At 32.7% G+C, this 13,082-nt stretch overlaps 1 protein-coding gene across 1 annotated transcript; it reads left to right on the top strand.

Annotated features, from left to right (window-relative positions):
• Positions 1 to 2,727: 2,727 nt before the first annotated feature.
• Positions 2,728 to 11,853, top strand: LOC143045243 (pre-mRNA splicing regulator USH1G-like). The gene is made up of 2 exons (XM_076217608.1): positions 2,728 to 3,085; positions 10,161 to 11,853. The coding sequence occupies exons 1-2, from the start codon at positions 2,919 to 2,921 to the stop codon at positions 11,452 to 11,454; spliced, it is 1,461 nt and encodes a 486-aa protein (XP_076073723.1). The 5' UTR covers positions 2,728 to 2,918; the 3' UTR covers positions 11,455 to 11,853.
• The last annotated feature ends 1,229 nt before the right edge of the window (positions 11,854 to 13,082 follow it).

Below are 13,082 nucleotides of genomic sequence, written 5' to 3'. Positions count from 1 at the left end.
AGTAAAATGCTCACACTGATGCAGGAACTTTCTATACTAGAATGTCCCTGGTTGATGTGAGGTTTTAGCTTTCAAAAGTGTTCCACGAAAATAGTTTTTTTTTATGATTTTAAACTTTGCTACTGAAAAGCTAGAGTTATCTGCCTTATACTATAAAAATATCTTGGTGTGGCATGATAAATATATAAAAAAAAAAAATGGAAGAGTTCCGTGGAACCCAGTGTCTCGCCTATACTTTTCGCAGGCTCGACAAAAAATGGGCAAACAAATTATTAATTTTTTTTCTCTAGATATAATTTTTTATTGTAAGAACCAGGAACATTGTTAGAAGCAGAAACATTTCTAATGGTTAGTTATATCGTTTGGTAAAAATCGAGGATGGTTTATGAATCTAATAAATGTTTTAAAAACTTTAATAACTGCAGACTGAATGTAATGTTAACTGGAAGAAAAACTAAGTCCATGTATTAGTAATATACGGTAAAACAGGAAATAAAGGCTTACCAAATTTCCCTTTATATACTAGTCTGTGATCATAAAAATTGGCAGAAATCCAGGATAGTTTTAGAAAGTTAATAGAATGTTAACCACGTAGTGAATTTAATGTTAAATGGCAGAAAAACTAAGTCCATTTATAAGTAAAATACGGATAAATAGGATTTTTTTAAAAACATTCTCATCTGGATACTATCTAAAGATCAGAAACATTAAATTTGCAAAAACTTTAACCAAATAAGGCTGTTAGTTTTCTCGTCTGAATTGTTTTACATTGTCATTTCGGGGCCTTTTATAACTGACTATGCAGTATGGGGCTTTGCTCATTGTTGAAGGCCGTACGGTGACCTATAGTTGTTAATTTCTGTGTCATTTTGGTCTCTTGTGGTGTTGTCTCATTGGCAATCATACCACATTTTCTTTTTTATATTGATCCTTGTTTCTAAAAATTTGGGATTTCAGAGTCAAGATCTTAAGAGCGGGTGTTTCAAGTAAGAAACTATATCGTCGCAAAAGTGTGCTCAACATTTACAGAAACAAGTACAAAAATACAGTTTAACTTGTTATGCATGTTTGTTAAATTGCTTGTTGTTAACGTCCAGTGACAAATACTTCAAGTATTTTCTGGCAGAAAACAATAAACAAAAATCCATTAGATATTTATTTTCGAAGAATAAGTCTACTAGGATGAGAAACGCACAATTTGACTGCAACGATAAAAAGGGGAAGAAGTATGTTTGGCCGGCATAGACAGAAATCTTGCTTTGCAATAGAGCGATCTACGAACCCCTAAAAGATTTGTTCCAAGGGTTATTTGTCTTCCAGAGGGTTATGCATATGAGTCAAGGGATTGGAAGTACCCATTTCGACCAAAAGTGGCTGCGTTTTATACCCCACACACAACCATGCGGACCATGTATTTACATAAATTCACAATATCACAACTCCATACATGTACTTTTGGGTTCTTTTATACATAGATATATAAAGTGCATAGAAATTCAACCTAGCAATGTTACAGTAGATTTGATTCTTTACTTCCGCCCCGGCCGGAACGTGAACATGTACTTTTCACTTCATACAACGCCTAGCATTGCGCAGACGCCTTATCCCACAGATATTGCCGGGTCAAATTTGAATATTTATCCAAAAACAGATTTGAGATAGACGTTCTTCGATGTTAAAAACTAGTAAACTATGCAAACTTTGTGATCTTTTGTGTAAAAAAAACCTTCAAAAGCAGCATATGTGACCGAATAAAAAAATATGGAAATGCGCAAAATTGCTTTACAAATGTTTTTAAAATAGCAATCAGGAATATTCCATCTTCAACTGCAAATTCATGATTTGTAACTTTTATATTCAAATCACATCTTCGCTTGCTAAGGTCACGATCAAGTCTCTTCTTTCCCTGAGGGGACTGGGTTGCAACAGTTGAACTCTAGGCTAGCAAAGATTGTCTAATCATAGACAAGCCGAAAACCAAATTAATACAGGAAAACATAAGTGGTAAAATATTGAAAATTAACCAAAAACAACCACAGGCGATGATTCTGACTTTGGACAGGTATATGAAGGGTTACTACTACTAAGGGGTGTACAATGACTACCAATGAGGGTGTCCCACAGTCGGTTTGAAGGGTTTGCCATTTTTTTATACAGATCTAACAACCATTTTGCTCTGACGGGTGGGGATATGGTTTAAAAAATCTAATTCCCTACTTTGAATTAAAAAAAATGGAACAGGAAGAAAAAAATTGAATTCCGACTTTTAGTATTTGCGATTAAATTTTGTGTTTACGTATTTCTTTAAAGTTTCGTGCGACAAAATACAAATACAATACTTATGCTTGCGTAGTGCAACAAATGTTTTCAGATTGATAAAAAAAAACATTAAAAAAATCCTCAAAGTCAAAATAATGGTCTTTCCCATATGCTGATGGTAATGTTTCTGTTTCGATTAAGATTAACTTGTTTATTATTTACACAAATGAAATAAAATGCAGGTAATTCAAGAATAACATTTCTGAATGTACCAGAGCACCTGGAAGTTTAACATTTGTAGATTATAAAGGTAAATAGATCAATGTTTTGGGAAAATTCGAATTTCTAATCAATTTTTACCTGGACTTAATTTACTAAATACACCTGACCAAAATGTGTCATAGTGTTTGATAATAGTTACTCTTATCGATAAAATGTTACTTTATATTGAACAACATGAATATTCATAACTGAAGACCCAATCTCATATCAAAGTTCGCTCTTGGCTCGAATCTTTCTCAGGTGACTAATTTCTCGAAATCGAATCGTTTAGTTAGTTTATCTATCCGATCACCGAGTAAGCCGCATATGGTACTGTACTATACATATGTATTAGAATAAAACAACCAGTTTATGTGACAAAACACAAGTATTTAATTATGGGGGATGAGAAATTCCACCAAGCTGCTAGAGATGGTTATTTGGACTTACTTCGTAGTGCCACAAAAAGGGAATTAAATAGTACGGACGAAGATGGAATGACCGCCACATTGTGGGCTGCTTATTCTGGGAACTTGGACGCACTAAGACAAATTATTGGTAGAGGGTAGGTATTAGATACTGATATAGTAGATTTATACGTTTTTTTCTTTATTTATCTGCACTTTGGTTCATTCTCCTGATATACATGTATTTCTCATCTTTTTTACTATTTCCTGTATGTGGACAAATTTGTAAAATGATTATTTTCCTTATTGTAAAAAAATCCAACATGATTATAGGTATCACAGTATAATAATAAGGTTATCAAAATAAACCGTTATAAAAAATATGTTTCAGGTGATTTGAACCTATTTTCTGACGAAACACTTTAACCAAGTGAACTTTTCTTCCTTCTTCGAATTCGAACTCAAACAAATGTCCTTATAGTTAACATTTTGCATGCATGTTTTGGCATTACTTTGTAATATCTAATCATACTTTCATGTAGATTAGGTTAAGATGTAAAACCCGCTACCATAAATTATCATAATTAAATACATATACCAAAAAATTTGACTGCTTAAAAGTAATGAAATATAATCCTTGTATGGAAGAAAAGCAAGAATAAGCAATATTTAATGTTGTCCTTCTATAGAAGACACTCAATGTCATATAAAAACAATAGAAATATTTACATTGTTTAGTTGTTGTCGGAGACTGTAATAGTATACATAACCAGAAAGATATGATCTAAGTACGGTCGAAATAATGGTAATTTTGACATACACCACTGGGGTGCTTCAGGCTTATATTAAAATATAATTTTGGAATATTTCTGACATTGTGAAAGCCTTGTTTGTTAAAATTACAGAAAAATCGAATTTTGCATATATTTGGTCCAAACATTTTTCATTCACGTTATTAACATGTTTTATTACATTAAAAATATGATGATTTGATCAGCAAAATAATAAATTTTGTTATCTTGCAATATATTTGAAGCCCAAGGCTTATACAATCAATGTATTTGTCCGTTTGACATATGGCTGAACACTATGTCCTCTTTGTATGTAAAAATACATGTATATTTAAAGTCAATTTTGATCAGATGGCGGTATAGAACAGATTCGAAATATGGAATCTTACAGTATTATTTCACGTCATTTATAAATCTATGCATACTCTAAACTGGTGTTGCGATAAGTGTAACAGGGGTCTAGTTAATTCATACTATTTTTTCTTTACCGTTTATCTCTAATATGGATACCGTCTATTTTTTATGGGTGAATGTCCAAAGTCCTAAGCCTGTGTAGAATTGCAATTGAAATGTAAAGCAATTTAAATAAGCGTGGTCTGGTTGACAAGGATGCAGATCTCAAGAGTGTATGGTTTCCGAATTTAAAAAAGCCTTGAGCCATATCCTACCGTTGGCTTTTTTATTTGGGGGAAGTTAGAGTTAATGTCTGATCTTTTTCTATTTTCTATTTAATTAATTCACGATATTAAGACTCCAGGCGCGATAAATAATTGGACATATTGAAACTGAGACAACTATCTTTTATGGAATGCCGTATTTGCCTCTTGTCTTATGTCTGTGTGTGTCGTTCGGTTGCTGTTGCATTGATATTTTCTCCACGTCTCCTTATTAAGTTGATATAAATGTATAACCATTCAATTGTTGTCTGCTCTTTGGTCGGGTTGTTGTCTCTTTGACATATTCCCCATTTCCATTCTCAATTTAATGTGCATAGCCTTAATGTAAAATTAATCCATGTAGGTATTTGGTTTTAATAAAACCTCATCCATTTCACTTACAAAATATTTCTGTTGGTTAGGATAGGTACATTTCATGTGCAACTATTATTTACACATCAGACCTATAATATTATAATACATATTTTATGTTAAAGGGTTGGATTATATTGTCGGCCTACAATAGAAGTTGTCAGTTTTCAAGGGTTTTTGTTTCGTGATTGTAAATGTTTGCATTAGATAAGGAAATGAGTTATTGAGGACAAATCTCCATAGTTTATAATCGATTGGCAAGGTTTTAAATTGTGCACAGCATATGGCATAACTTCTTTAGATAAAACTTGCATATATATATGCGCATCATGATATTTCAGATTTGAAGATTTCGGGTTGTCTGGTATTGGTGAAATTAAGTTTAATATCTAGCTTAGGATCATACTGCTTATAATCTTTCAAATTTTATATTCACAATAGAATTTAAATTAAGTGTAAAGTTCAACAGATATCTATTATTCTATTCTTCATTGTTGAGGGTCTTGATTTGGCTGACAGAATATATACTAATGGACCAATACAATAAAAAAAAATGGAATAAAAAATAAAAAATAGAGAAAAAAAGGCGAATAAAATTAGAGAATAATGGGGTGCTGAAATATAAAATTAGAGAATAATGGGGTGCTGAAATATAAGTATATAGAATAATGAGCACATAAAATTACATAAAATATTTGTGGACAGCAACACAACAACACAAAAAATACAGCAATCCATGACTTAATTGTTGTACTCTTGGTTATTTTATACTCTCCCAGAAGTCGGAATCTTCAGTAAAAAAAATTGTAGATAGTGTAACAACGTTAGAGGGTGAAAACATTTTATTATAATTTATGGTTACAACTTGAGAAAAAACAAACAATATAAGTTTAATAGCTGGCAAATTTGGAATATTTGATGACTGCAAATAATGCGTTATTTACACGCTACTGTTCAATAAAATTCAGAGTGGTTTGCCCTGGGACCAACTCTTAAACGAGGAAATAGTATCCGTTAGAAAGTACAGTTAAACACGTTTGAATAGTGCCAGTTTCAATTAACAACCCCTCCTTTACGAGACATTTTGTATGATCATTATCAGAATTGTTTTGTCACCAATGGAATAGATGCAATGACGAATGGTAAATATTGTCACGAAAGAATTCTGATGTGACGTCTAAATGAACTGTAAAGAAAAATGTTTTTGTGGCATAGGATGTTGATCTATTTGATAACACCTACATTGGAATGTGGGAGGATAAAACAGAAAGGTTACTATACTCAGGAAACTTCATAATTGAAAAGAATTACATAAATTTATAATAGAGTAAGTCAGTAGATGTGGTATGAGTGCCAATGAGACAAATCTCTATCCAAGTCACAATGTAAAAAAGTTAACAAACCTCGGTCAAAGTACTGTTTCAATACGGAGCTTTGGTTCACACCAAAAAGCAAGCTATAAAGGTCCAAAAAATTACTAGTGAGAAACAATAGATATCAGGATGGAAATTTTGTATATCAGATGTGCGTTTCGCCGACAAAAGACTCGCCAGTGACGCTCGAATAAAAACAAACCTCGAAGGCCAAATAAGGTACGAAGTTGAAGAGCATTAAGGACCAAAAATTCGGAAAGGTTTTGCTGGATACATCTCATGTATCTGTTGCTCATCTGGGAAAGTATTTCGAAAAAAACACAACTGTTTAGTAATATAAATCTTGTTTCAATAGACATTTGTTCAGATTTTTCATGAGTAGTCAGAAAAATTGAAAATGAAGCGTTTAGATTCAAATGATATTTTTACGGTTTTGATATAGAGGAATTTCAGTATGAAATAATACAAAAAGGGACGAAAAAACTAAGAAATAAAAAAGTCGAACATATTTGATTCGGGCAAATCCCGGTTTAAAACAGAGAGAGAGAGAGAGGAAAGGAATTCTATTTCAACATTTCTTATTTATAGAATTTAGACCGTCTTCGCAAATGTCTTCTTATCCAGCAGATTATGTTTATTAAAGAATGAATTGATTGTTGTCCAAGTTGGCCAATTCTTATCTCTAACTTTCCAATATTTATTTAAATCTTTCTTTGCATTACACAGAAGTAGATATACGTTAATATAAATTGCATATTTAGATTAAAGCACATAAATTGTTCAAAATAACTTGGTTACTAAAACTTCAAAGAATATCTGAATGTTGAACAAATATTTTGACACACCTATATAATGTACTGATATGTAGTATAGAGTAGAACTTTGACACCTGGCAACACAAGGGTCTTAGGGATTCCATGTTAAAAACGAAAATTTATTGCCGTTGTAAAATATTTTAATTCTAACAACAAAAATGTCCAAATAAGCAATTTTCCCTAAATTTGTTTCACTGTCTAGAGGTTTTATTCCGATAATTGTTTTTTTATGAACATAAAAATGAGTCGGAATGAAATACTGATAGGATTTTGCAATCCATTTATACATTCATCTATAAAAATCTTATTCATTAATTACATTAATATTATTGATGAGGGATATATATATAATTTTATAAATTATCGTCATTTTTACATGCGCTTAAGTTTTTTGTGAAATTTTGCACCAAACTAACTTATTTTTATCGTGAAGACAAACTCAAAAGTCACTTCTGTAGGTCTTTTTGGTCGTTTGCTTGAGACCGTCCTCATTCAATATTGGGATTATTGTACCCAATAAGCTATATATCTTTTCGACGTAAATCCCATGCATAGATATTTATAAGTGCTTCTTTTGTACATTTAATGCTTATATATCATTGTTCGTTTGTTAGTTTTTAAATAATCTTTTACCGTATTTTTAAACGGATCAAAGTTGCATATGGGATGGAGAGCATTCAAACGCCCAGGGAAGATTACAACCGATTTAGACTCGTTATAAGAATGATCTTTTCAAAGGCAAATGTAAACATTCTCTCCGTATTTACCAATGATCACTGAAATGCAAGAAACCGATAACAAATATTAAGGATATTGTGTACTGCAATACTACCGATCTATATGCACAATATTGTGTATGTGTTATGTAAACACGTTTTAATCAAATTTCTTCAAACTCGATTGACGACGAAACAAGTTACCGTGAACTTTTCTTCAATAATAGTTCCATTCAAAGTTAAGTGGAAATCCTTGTTTCTATAATTCGTTGAAAGGAAGTGCAACTACTAATTTAGCTGATTTTTGTTAAATTCATAACGTAAATCGATAGTTTTGTTCATGGTTGCAATTACAAAACTTTTATCAAAGTTACTAAAAAAATGTCTAATTTCAAATTTTTATCAAATTGATACCGTAGGGTTTTTGATATGAAGATGAAGTATAATTTTCATGTTGTTACTCTTTTGAACTCATCATTTGATTAGAACAATTTGACAATAGTGAATAATTACTATTCCATTTTTTAAAAAAAGAAAACGGATGCTTGTTACATATTTTTTATGCTTACTTTATAAAGATGACTTTGTGATCGTCATATGGGGACGTTTCGATAGATTTTACTTTTTACAGTGAATATTTCATCTGATGATCTGTACTATAAAGTTGTTGTTCATATCTACATATATTTACGTGTATTTGTGCAGTTTTAATCAACCCGAATTGATACCTGTCATTGAAAGGCACTCAAACAAATATTTCATTATATACCACCAAGAGCCACATGATAATTCAAAACAAAAATTAATCCGTGAGAAATCAGATCCATAAAACTGGCAAGGGGATGGGGTCATGATACTAAATAAAGATATACACAGAATGACAAAAGTAATCCAAACAGTACAACCACGCTTAATAGTATATCCCTGAAATGTAAAAATGATCCTATATATAAAACGAAATTAACGTAGTAAGGACATGCTATGGACATGACATAAACGTTCACTTTCTCGGTACTCTAAACTTCGTCACTTTATGGCTTAAATCTAGTACCGTCACATGATTAACACGATTATGAATGAAAGTTCTATTATTGTAAATTATTTATCCTTTTATCAGTTTAATTCAAAATAATTGAAATAACTGTCCAGGTTTGGCCATAGACCAACGTCAATAGATTAGATAGCTATCATCATAGTGTAAACTATCTCCGCCAGTTAAACAAACTTCAATAGATATCATCCTGTTGCGTGTGATAATAACGTTTCAGCAATACTGATAATTCCTTTTCCTATATGCATGATCGGCAAAAATACAATTCCTCTTCATATTCAAATTTTATTCTCATTGATAGATATGTTTACATAAATTCACAAAAAAAAAAATGAAATGGTAACATTGATTTGAATAACGTTATTCAGGAAAAAAAGGATTAAAAAAAAAAAAAGAATTACAAACGGACGGACAGACGCCAACTGATTGCAATGGGACACTTCTTAATTCAAAACAGTGTAAGAGACTATTCACATATTTAATAGTACATTGTCCCATTTCATGAATAAAACATTACATGTACAGTAAAATAAAGACAATAAAAATTTGTATATTTCCGAAGAAACACTGGGTTATTGACCAACATATGGCCTAGTTACTAGAATATTGAACTCTTGGCATCCTAAAGGGACTGTAAAATAAAAAGGACAAGTCAGAATTAAATGAACTTATATCAATATACATTCTTTCACTCATTAAGAGCTTACTCGGGTTTCCTAGCAAGAACACTATAGACTTGGTAGATATAGTGAACAGGGTTAAAAAATACTTAACCTCTAGTACAGGTTTGCTTGGGTTCATTGATTGTTGATTTGACGCCCATTTCTTCTTTTTCGTTTCAAAATTTCGTCCGCAACTTTTATTGCACTTTTTTTTCTCGAATTTGTTCCAAGCAAACCAGATTAATGTCGACATACATTGGTGTTTTTTCCAGATATACTTTAAATGTTAATCATACAAATCAGAAAAGGGCAAGTGTTATTAAAACTTATAATGAAATTTCTGTTAGAGCTAATTTCCTATTGCATGTAGAGCAAGACTTTTGTTGGCTTGCTTGCTTTGTTCGTATATTGTACAATTGTAATTGGGATGAGGTCCAATCATTTAAATATACATGTTTATATATATTATTAGTTATACATGGTGTGTTAGAGACCTTATACGATATATGGGATCAGTATATTCCATATGGGATGAGAGCGAATATCTTATAAAGGTTTAACTATGCCTACAATATACATTGTTTGAAGAATTCAATCTCAAACGTTTATACAAACAAAGCAAGCAAGCCAACCAAAGTTTTATCGTACAAGCATTATGAAATTTGCTCTAAAAACAACATCACAACAACAACTACCCAGGATAACCATCCACCATCCAGTCAACAGTATCCAATGGTTTTCTTACATTTTCTTTAAAATCGTTTGAAATGCTATATTTTCTTTTTTTTCTTTTTCAGTGGTGACCATAACAAGGCCGATTTAACAGGATTTACTCCGCTACATCACGCCTGCAAAAATGGACATGAAAATGTTGTTCACTACTTGGTAAATTTTGGATGTAATATTTGGGCTCTTGATAACGAGTACCACACGGCTTTAGACATTGCAAATCTTTATGACAGACGTGATATTGCACAATTTTTGGATAGTACACATTCAAAGCAAGAATCTAAAAATCCGAAAGTCGTTCAGAGTTTGAAGGAAAAGGCGACGCGCGATGCTGAAAACAATGTGAAAAGGTACGAAAGATTGCAAAAAGAGGTTGACCGATATGTGAAAAAACAGGAAAAACATCGTGAGGAAAGAGAGAATAACGACTTCAAAGCTCCAACGAAAGGAGGTTTCTTTAAAACACTGACTATAAAACTTAAAGGAAGTCAACGATTAGCCAACAATAAAAAGTTTCAACAACATTCATCATCGTCCAACTTTTCCGATTTGGCTATCGGGACGGGTAAAAGGGGTGTTGCGAAAAAAATTGCGATGAAACAAATGAGTCAAGAAGGGGGAGGAACTTATGATCCAAAAGAAGTAGGTACCAGTGGAAGGAGAACATTAAGGTCATTGGCACCTGGGTCAATGTTAGTTCAAGCCGGGTCAGCATCAGATGTCATGTATTTGACCAATCGTGAAAATGATACACAAGGAATACGACCAGCTCTGAATAATGTTTTTACAGGAATGCCAAGTTCGAAGAATAAATGGAAAAGTGATTCTGATTTACTTGACAGTGGAATCGATGATGTTGACGAAGAAGAAGAAAAGCCAGGCATATTCAATCGTCCAATGTTGGGGAAAATTTCATTTTTAAAAAGTCATACCGGAATGTCTGGAACATTTACAGGCATGACTAATGGTCATCGGTCTGCATCTGCAGACGACCTTGATGGTATTGAAACTGTTGTAAATGGCTACCAAAATGGCGACGAACACTCAAGCAGTGGAAGTGAAGACATGCAATTTGCATCACAAACACAGATGAAAGACGTGCCATGGGAAGCCGACGAAGTTATCGATGACGACGACGATGCTACACCGCTCGTTCGATTCCTCGAAACATGCGAATTAAGTGGCTATTTACATATGTTTACAAAACAAGACATTGATTTGAGTAATCTGTCTCTACTCACAGATGGCGACCTTTTAGATCTAGGATTACCAATGGGTCCGCGTCGTGCTATACAACATGCGCTGAAACAACGACAAAATGTTTTATCGCAACCTCGACCAATTGTTGACAGCTTTTTGTAGACGGAATTTAAAGTGATTATTTCTTATCTTGCCAAAAACTGAAAAAATAAAAATTGACTTTAACCAGCATTTTTATGAATTTTGCGCATTGAATGGACACTTATGTTTGTTTTTTTGGTAAATTTGTGCAAACGGTGGTTAGCTAATGAGAAAATTATATCTATAAACTATTCTTAACATATTTTTAAATATTTGATCTAATTCTTAAAAGACAGCAAATTAGAAACATAAATGAAGTGTATGTATTGTCTTAAAACTGTATATATAGAAGTGAACTTCTCCAACATGCTGTCCTATGCTAGCCTGACTGTAGACCGGTCTGGTCTTCATAATTATCCAGGAATAAGATGCTCATTATTGTTAATAAAATCAATCTTTGAATAAAAATGTTTAAATTCCCGGTGAACTTGTGTATAACTTCACCGACGAGCGAAAGATAGGGCGGGTAAAAATATTGTTTGGTCCCTTTAATGCAAAAAAAAGTTGTATTTGTGAAAAGAAACTGTAATGTAAGTATTTTTCATTCCGGATCAAATATATTCATAATACATATAACCATTTGGTTTCAAACTGGCACTTGGTGTGTTTAAGAACAGTGGCGGATCCAGGGGGGTTCAGGGAGTGCGCACCCCCCCCTTTATTTTTGCCGATCAATGCATTTGTATCGGGACATATGTTTTGCACCCCCCTGCACCCCCCTTTGCCCTGGGTTAGCACCCCCCCTTTCGAAAATTCCTGCATCCGCCCCTGAAGAAGAAGAGACGGACACAAGGCAAATATCGAGTCATTTGAGTATTTAGATGTAACAACTTTTCTTTCTCGATTTTACTAAAATTTCAGTGGAATAAGCTTATTTGTAAAAGAATCGTGTTTTGATAGCGTTGCAATTTCACAGAGGCCAGATAATATTAAATAGATGTGGTATAATTGCCAATGAGATAATTCGCCCCAAGAGACCAAATGACACCGACATTATCAACTTTATGTCATCTTACAACCGTCAACAATGAGCAGATCCAATGACCATACCGAATAGTCAGTTTAAAGGCGCCGAAATGACAAATGTAAAACAATTCAAACGAGAAAACTGACGGCATAATTTATGTACAAAATAATGAACGATAAACAAATATGTAACACAGCAACAAACGACAACCACTGAACGAATGCTGTTATCATGCCTCATCATATTATAAAAATCTTTGTTTAAGTACTACTTCATTGGAATATTACCTCTTACGTTCAACCTTTTAGTTAACCAAATATTAGTTCGACAATGCGCCAACGGATAAAGAATACTCTTACTTGAGGTCAGTAAGTCAAAAGTCGAGGTCACTGCAGCAATTGAAATATTAGCAATAGTTTTGGGTTTCTTGGCGGCATCTCGTTATCCATAGTTCATCCTTCGCCAAACATAATATATAAAAGACCAATGGAAAGAACAAGATATGAACAATCAATATATATATGTGCAAGTCAAAAGTCAAGGTTACAATGATTTAAACAGACTGAAATAGTTTGGTTTTGAACAATCAATTGATATATTTTGGGCATTGTTAGGATTTGAAACCAATTGTTGGTGCACGAAAGTACACTTTAGTAAAAAAAAAAGACCTTTGTTAAAAGCA

The sequence above is a fragment of the Mytilus galloprovincialis genome, chromosome 9, assembly GCF_965363235.1.
Source record: "Mytilus galloprovincialis chromosome 9, xbMytGall1.hap1.1, whole genome shotgun sequence".
Classification (NCBI taxonomy): domain Eukaryota; kingdom Metazoa; phylum Mollusca; class Bivalvia; order Mytilida; family Mytilidae; genus Mytilus; species Mytilus galloprovincialis.
This window is presented reverse-complemented; position numbering and strand designations above follow the sequence as displayed.